This window comes from Stegastes partitus, unplaced genomic scaffold (assembly GCF_000690725.1).
Source record: "Stegastes partitus isolate 25-593 unplaced genomic scaffold, Stegastes_partitus-1.0.2 Scaffold215, whole genome shotgun sequence".
NCBI classification, from domain to species: domain Eukaryota; kingdom Metazoa; phylum Chordata; class Actinopteri; family Pomacentridae; genus Stegastes; species Stegastes partitus.
The window spans coordinates 613,666-621,811 of NW_007577946.1; the positions used below are offsets into that span (position 1 = coordinate 613,666).

At 42.3% G+C, this 8,146-nt stretch overlaps 1 protein-coding gene across 2 annotated transcripts in view; it reads left to right on the forward strand.

Moving 5' to 3' along the window:
• The window catches only part of LOC103356703 (synaptogyrin-1-like), a 32,839-nt gene that overhangs the window by 17,864 nt on the left and 6,829 nt on the right, over positions 1-8,146 (forward strand). For both annotated transcript variants that reach the window (XM_008280948.1, XM_008280949.1), the window contains exon 2: positions 4,938-5,175. In XM_008280948.1, the coding sequence (XP_008279170.1) occupies positions 4,938-5,175 (238 nt within the window). The remainder of the gene's footprint in view (positions 1-4,937; positions 5,176-8,146) is intronic.

Sequence of the window (8,146 nt, forward strand, 5' to 3'; positions counted from 1 at the left end):
CTGTCCATTATCTGTATCTGTACCAAGTTTCTCAGCAATCCATTCATTAATTTATGAGCTATTTTAGTTTGTACCAAAATAGTGTAACGGCCTTGACGTTCCCATCCCAGTTTCAGCTTTGCTTTTAGTTGCATGTTGCTGTCTTCATCAGACACTCTGCACAGTTGACATCACGTAACCTACGAAAGGTTTGGAATTTGTCTCAGCTGTTAACTTCATTTACTGAGGTCAAGTTGAGTTAATTTCACTGAAATATGTAATTCTTGTTTTCGTCACATGGCTCCTGTGCAATTCATAACTATATCTTAAAAAGTATCTTCACTATTATCACGAGACCTTTACTAAATATACACATGGACACAAATTAAAATGCACAGTGACTTGACTTGAAGGTATGTAGAAATTTCAGTCCTGAAACAATGGCGTCTGTGTCAAGTAGATTTAATAGAGTGATATTCTGCTTCAGATGTTGAGTACCCGATGTCAGCGGTGAAATCGTGGCTTCCCAAGCGTGGACCAGACAGTGGAGAGAAACTGAAGGAAGGGGCTTGAAAGCAGATAGAGACAGAAGGAGTTGAAGAGGAAAAACTGTGCTGTAATCCCTATCGTGACTGACATCCCCGTCTCCTCCCGGCCTGGCTGCTGGCCTTCATGATCAGGGCTGTCAGTGGAAGTACAGTCTATTGTGTATTCTCCCTTTGTACCGCTGTCATTTATTACACAAACACAGACACAACAGCTGGGTAAACTATCCACCAACCCCGGGTTCACTTCAAGCTTTCTGTCTTTCTTTTACTCTTTCAATCACGTACACAGACCCACTCTGAATCCATCACTCACCGCGGCAAAGTCCACACACACAGACCGCCAACAAACATAAACATGCTCAGCCTCGATCTTATCCAGACAGAAATAGCTCCCCGGAGGTTTGGTCTGAGGGTTTGTCAGCTGGATGGAGTTGTCTGATCCGCTGGTATCAACTGAAGTACACAGTAGACTGGTACACAGCGCTGCAGGGTGGAATACTAACACTGTGGGCGTTTGTATGTGTGGTCTCATGTTTATGATATTTACGGCCTGGAGGAGGGTGTAGCTGTGATGCTGCATTGGAAAGGAGGAGAGGAGAGGAGAGGAGAGGAGAGGAGAGGAGAGGAGGATTCGATGGTATCTTAGTAACCTGCTCCTGTTATTGACTCCATTTTGTAGCCCTTTGTGTTCCGCTCCTCGAGGCAGACGGAGAGGGAGAAGAAAATAAAAGATAGGACAGAGGAGAGAGGAATGCAGACAAGAGAGGGATCTGATGCTATCATGGTAACCTTGTCCTTTTGTTGGCTCCGTTGTGCTACCGTCCTAATTCCTCCCTCCACCTGAGACAGGCCACCACGGGAAGGATAAAACCTCTCCAGCATCACGGCAGCTCAGCACCGCACAGGAGCAAACGTGACCAAAACCACTTTAAGTAACGGGATGTTTTTGTCCAAAACCATTTGTAATAATTGATTATTGTGGCAGGGATAGTATAATATAAAATGTCAATGTCAGTATTAGCTCCTGCTAATGCATTCCTATCACATACATTATTTGCACTTTGAACCGTCTGAAGCGACAGACGGCGCTGTTATTGGCTTACGTTTGAGTTTGCAGAAACATCAAACACTCCTGGGGAAAGTGGGTGTAATTAATGTCAACTGAGTCATTCCACATATCTGATAGAGGCTTTTTTTTTTTCTAAATGATTCAACATTTTGGAAAACTGTCAATAGTGAGATTTGCTAATTGCATTGTTGCAAATCTCAGTTTTGATTTGAAATCGATTTTTTGTTCAGCCCTACAAGGTTGACTACCAGCACCTCTAAAGATCACTAATTAACATGTTGAATTAGTTTGATACCCACATAAATACCATGTTTCCATGTTTGCTATGCTAAGCTGAGCTGCTATTGGCTACACTCTTTAAATGAATGGACAGGGATGAGAGTGTCATTCATCCTCTCGTCTAACACTTTCCAAGATAGCAAATAAGTGTACAGTCGTGACTCGATAATCCGACCCTTAACAATCTTAAACTTTGCTAGCTGACAGGTTTTTAGGAAAAAGCAATAGAACCCATAAAAATATCCTTAACATATCGACAGCCTTGGATTCTGACTCCAACATGACATTTTATGTCACAAATCAGGATAACGGCGTATTATCTGACTAAACAATCCCACAGATTGGCTACGGTCAGACTGCAGGACTTCAGATTTTTTTGTGAAATCCGTTTTTTTTGCGAGTTCGTTCACATTTCCAATTAAATACGACTTGTATCTGATCTGCTGTGTGAACTTCATACGACCCAAAAGTGTCCCGCATGCTCAGAAGAGGACACGACGACGTCACACACAGCGAGCGTGCTCAGTGTTTACGGAAGTAAAGATGGATGGTGGCAGTGGTGGGGAAGTGGCGCTGCCACCGCTGTCGCCACCACCGATGGTGGAAACAGAACTGCGACCGCTATCCTAAACTAGCATCAGCAGCCAAGTACTGCCTGTGTGTTTCGGCCACTTCCACGCTGTCGGAGCGCTTCCCCGGGATGGAAGTGTCCCCCGACCGCGCCGAATATTCGGATATTCATCATTAATTGGGCCTGAATATCCAGAGAGCAGAAAGTGCTGTTCAGACCAGCCCTACTAGTTATTAGAACAACTATGAACAATAATTAACAACAAATGAGCCTTCCAGCATCAAGCCCTCCTTGTATCTCGACCTCCGTCTTGACAATCCGACAGTCTTGCTATCCGACATAAAAGAAGGTTTTACATTTAGTGTCGGATTATCGAGTCACGACTGTATTTTCAAAGATTCTGGCCCATTAACAAACTTGTACCTTATCAGTACTGGGCTATTGATGTAACAAACACTTATTGAAACAGGACGTAACTTCTATTTAGCTAGTCACCTTGTAGAAAACATGGACAAACTACTAGACATGAATTATTCCTGTTCAGTATCTTTTAGTTGCAGAACATCAGAGAAAGGGCAATTTTTCTGCCACCTAACACCATCATTTAAAAGAAAACCCAGAGGCCCATTAATGAATACTGTTTGAGGAAGACGTGAGGGATTATTCATAATACTCTCCTGCAGGGTTGTTGTGACAATATGGACTGGAAGCATCGAGCTGAAGGGATTTCAGTATTCATAAATTACCCGGTCAGCCTGGATATACCATCTGACTACAGCAGGTGGTATTCTTTTGGGCTATTAATGGCTTTTATGAAATCCTCACAAAACATGCAAATGGAGACCATGGCGATGGTGCACACTTACAAAACCCAGCGGGGAGTTCAGATTAGTGAATGAAACAACGCGTTCAACAGCACTCGGCATGAGAAGTACGAGCAGTATTAGGATGGGCCATTGGATCTTTGCAAACAGTCTTTGTAAAGACAAACGAAGAACAGCCAGAGGGAATCTTTGGATTTCTTAGATTCCTTCCTGTAATATAATATTTTAAGGACTTTCTCATACGATGTGAAGTGCCTTGAGATAAATTATGCTGTAAGTTGATGATAAATCAAACAGAATTAAACGGACTAAAATCACAATGTGTTCCATGTCGACTCCAAAAAAAATGCAGTTAAACTAATAAATCTGTTTTTTTAACAGATGGAATTTCCAGATATGTTTTATAATATCATCATAACTGGCTCCAGCTTCCCCCCAGTGTCAGAATGTCGTGCTTTCTTTCTGTTTTCATCACAATATTAATTGAATGCTTTCAGGTTATGAACTCTTAGTCACACACAGAGGATCTAAAATTGGAGAAACTGTGATGTGTGTTTTTCATCGTATTTCATCGAATATTATAGACAACACTGCTGAATCAATTCAAACTCATTTATAGATGAAAAAAATAATCGAGACAAACCCACCAAGTCCTAACAGTTACCTTTAAACAAGCTCTTTACGGATAACTGGTAAAACATTGACTTGGTTCTTATATATTCGTTTTCATCCATCCATTATCTATACACCACTTAATCCTCACTAGGGGGGCTGGAGTCTATCCCAGCTGACTCAGGGTGAAGGCAGGTTCACCTGGACAGGTCACCAGTCTATCAAAGGGCTACACTTAGAGACAGACAACCAAGCACACTCACATTCACACCTACGGACAATTTAGAATCACCAATTAACCTCACGTCTTGGGAGGAAGTTGGAGCTCCCAGTGAGAACCAATACAGGCAGATAAGAAAGATCCCAGGCCGGGAATCAAACCCAGGATAGCTGTGAGGCGACAGTGTTAACCACTACTCTGTTTCCATGACACCCTTGATAAAATTATATTATCAGACCACATGAATGCCTAAATCTTTCTTTCATCTTGTCATTCGACTTTTGTTGTTGTCAGGTTTTCTTAAGACAAACACGCGTACAGCCGTTCAAAATGGTTAAACAGCAAACATACTGTATATGTACACTCCAGCAGAACATGCTGTGTTTAATCAAGTGATTCTCATGAACTGCCTTCAGTAACATGCCTTAGTGCTCTCAACATATATAGACATACATTTTCCCTGAGTCAGCTGGGATAGACTCCAGCCCCCCTAGTGAGGATTAAGCGGTGTATAGATGATGGATGTTTTGGTGTCTATGTTAGCGGTGTACCTCCTAAAGTACAAGAACAAGAGAACTGGATATTAAAGTTAAATTGCCATTGCAGTAATGAACAGTCTTATTGCACATCACAGATTTTCCTAACATTGTTTAGGCATAATTTAAATGTGTTGCTGCTTCTTTTGTCAATGAATTGTTTCAGAATGTGTGTCTCCAGTATAAAATGTTGTCTTCAACACTGTATCCTATTTAATGACTTAATTGTAAGCATCCTACAGAATCGCCAATCCAATGCCTCATTTTCACCCCGTGTTCTCTTACGTCCTCCTCTCCAGCTCTTCTCCATCGTGATCTTCGGCTGCATCGCCAACGAGGGCTACATCAACCGCCCCAATGACGCGGAGGAGCACTGCATCTTCAACCACAACCAAAACGCCTGTAATTATGGCGTCTTCATGGGCTCCATGGCCTTTCTCTGTTGCGTGGCCTTCCTGGCTCTGGACGTCTACTTCCCCCAGATCAGCAGCGTCAAAGACCGCAAGAAGGCCGTGCTGGCTGATATTGGGGTGTCAGGTAAACCCATTATCTATTCACACCTCATATTTATGATCAATACCAACATAGAACATTTAAAAGTTTTTCTGAAGCAACTTATTCTCTGTTGTATTTTTTTTAACACCTGTGTACGTAGTTACTGACATAGTCTATACAAAGATGGATGAAATCTCCAAGCTGTCACCCATAAGTATTCTTAACAGCTCAGTGTGGTGACTCCAGCCATCACCATGTTGGCAGTGTTTGACTCCTCTAAACCCCTGGTCAAGCCAAAAATGAGCAAAGAGGGGGAACTTTAATTGTGGTACACCGTACAAACCTCTCTGGAACATGAACTATGAAGTCACTCACCTGACATTCACACCATCCATATTTATGCATAATTCTAAGACAGCATACAATTTAAACAGGTGAGTTATAAAAACATTCACCTCTCGTCATGTACAGGGAAATGAGCTACAGAGTCTAACCCCAGGCTGTTGACATGTTTTTTCTGCTGAGGGTTTACGGCAGGGGTGTCCAATCCTGGTCCTCGAGGGCCACAATCCTGCATGTTTTAGAGGTTTCCCTCTTCCAACACACCTGATTCAAATGATCAGGATCATTATCACACTTCTGCGGAGCTTGATGATGAGCTGATCATTTGAATCAGGTGTGTTGGAAGAGGGAAACATCTAAAACATGCAGGATTGTGGCTCTCGAGGACCAGGATTGGACACCCCTGGTTTAACGGGAGTGGTTTGCTTTTGCAGACGGTCTCAAGTGGCCATTTGCGGAACTGCAGTTTTTGCCATTTCTGTGTTTGGCTTCATTTTTCAGCCTCAAGGTTGCTGCTTGGCTGTAAAGCTTTCCTTCCTGAATTCACATCCCACATACACTCTACAGAGCAGAAAAGGAAAGAATACAAACAAATATTTAATGTGTAGCCTGAACAGATTCACAAAGTCCTGAACACTTTGGTCAGTCAAACAGGTCCCCAACTCTCAGCATTTCACATTTTATATGTTCTTTTAGTAACCAAAGGGACACCAGATAGCTTCTCCTACTTGTATGAAGGTGACACAACATTGACTTCATAGTGTACTTACCCACAGTTAGTTACAGGTGCATTAAAAACAGTAACATGCCATAAGTTTGGAGAAGCAGACAGGAAGACCAGCACAGTCACTAAACAAGGAACTTCGGTTTTCATTTCAGCCCCTTAAAACCTTTGAATCTGCTTTTATGAAGCAAGAAGGTCTTATTTGGAGTCAGGTCTGGGACTGAGACTCAGGACTCATATTGGAAGCATCACACTTTGAATTAAGAGTATTAAACGCATTTCTCATAATAAAATGCACTCAGGAGCTTATGTCTGATATCTAATGCAGGTACAAGGCTTTAGCTGTTGCACAATCTAAGCATCTGTGGGAGGTGGTAACATGAGCTGATCAAAAACTGGCACCTATCGCTGCCTGCTGTGTCGATCAGAACAAAGGAGAAGTGATTATAGATGTGCAGAGTTTATATTAGAACCGTTGCATATACCAGAGTAATGTAACAGCACACGCTTTCATACAGTCGCTCGTTCATTCTCCTTAAAGGCACTAACGGTGTTCAGCTACACATGAAAGAAACACTAAATTAGTGGATATCTCAAAAAAATTCCGCCTTGAAACTTTTTTATTTTCCATCCACCTCGCTGGTAAATATTCTCATTATCATGTACGGTTTGTCTTCATCATGTACGTTAGGAAAGTTGACTCACTTTCCGCTTGTCCACACCAATTTTGTACCACCAGCAGGGATGTAACGGTACAGAAATAAACAGCTCCTCAGTTTTGACGTCATGGTTCAGTTTGTTTTCGGTGCAGCAAAACAAGAAATCAGATGTTAAATTGCTTCTTTTTACCCATTCCATTAGGAGGTGAGTTTGTGTCACTTTTTTTTCTTGTACCACTGACGTCGTCTCTAATAAGTGAGCTCAGCATGCATCCAGCTACATACAAGATTCCATTTGACCAATGCCAACGTATAGGTTTTGTCTCCTTTCTTTGTCCATCGACGTTGTGGTTAACTGAGGAACCATGGCCTTCCTGAACAGCTGACTTTAAAAATAGTGGAGGCTCTTTAACCCCTCGAAGTTTGGTGAACGCAGAGTTTCAAATTGAGTTTCGCAACCAAAAAAACTGTGTGCAATGGCTGTTTTATCCGGTATCAATATTAGCCCTACGAGCTACGCTGCATGTTTTGTGGCGGGGTACCGGGGTCAAGGTGCTGTTCTTGTTGGTACATGAGGTTAAGATAAGGATAAATGCAATATCATTCTCTTTCTTCAGCTGATTATTAAAATTCCCAACCGTCTGAAGAAATGTAAGCACCTTTTTCAATATATGAAAGAAAATGACATGTCTTGCATTTGTAGTTTGGTTTTCAGCACAACAAAAGGAGAGGAGGTGTGTGAGGGATAATAAGACAAGTGCTTCTCTGGCACTAACAAGCCTGTGAGACATTGTGCTTTGGTGTGTCTGACAGGGGCTTCCTCTGCCTCTCTGCTGCACTGCTACTGCAGTGAACTCAGACATAATGACAAGATAGTCAAGCGTTGAGTCAGTTAATGAGGTGGTTCCTGTCACAGACAAGATTCTCTTTCCATGTTTTCATCACTCACACACTTTTTGTCTCGCTCTCTTTCTCCCCCCCCTTATCCATGTTGTAATACAAGATGGTTTGTACGTTCGTGAAGCAAGAGAACAGCTGCTATCCTGATCGGACCTGGCTGTTTCTGATTAAGCTTTATATATTTCCTCTCTCATCGCCGCACTTCCTGCTCTCCTAATATCTCCCTCCTCTTCTGACCGACCAGCAGGAAAAAGAACCATAATGCTGTTTGACACAGGCGCTCCACAGGGTTCAATGCTGGGTCCTTTGTTGTTCTTTGTTGATTGTTTCCACTTTTTCAGTGCTATGCTGATGATATACAGATTATTCCCCACTCTAGACCTCCGAC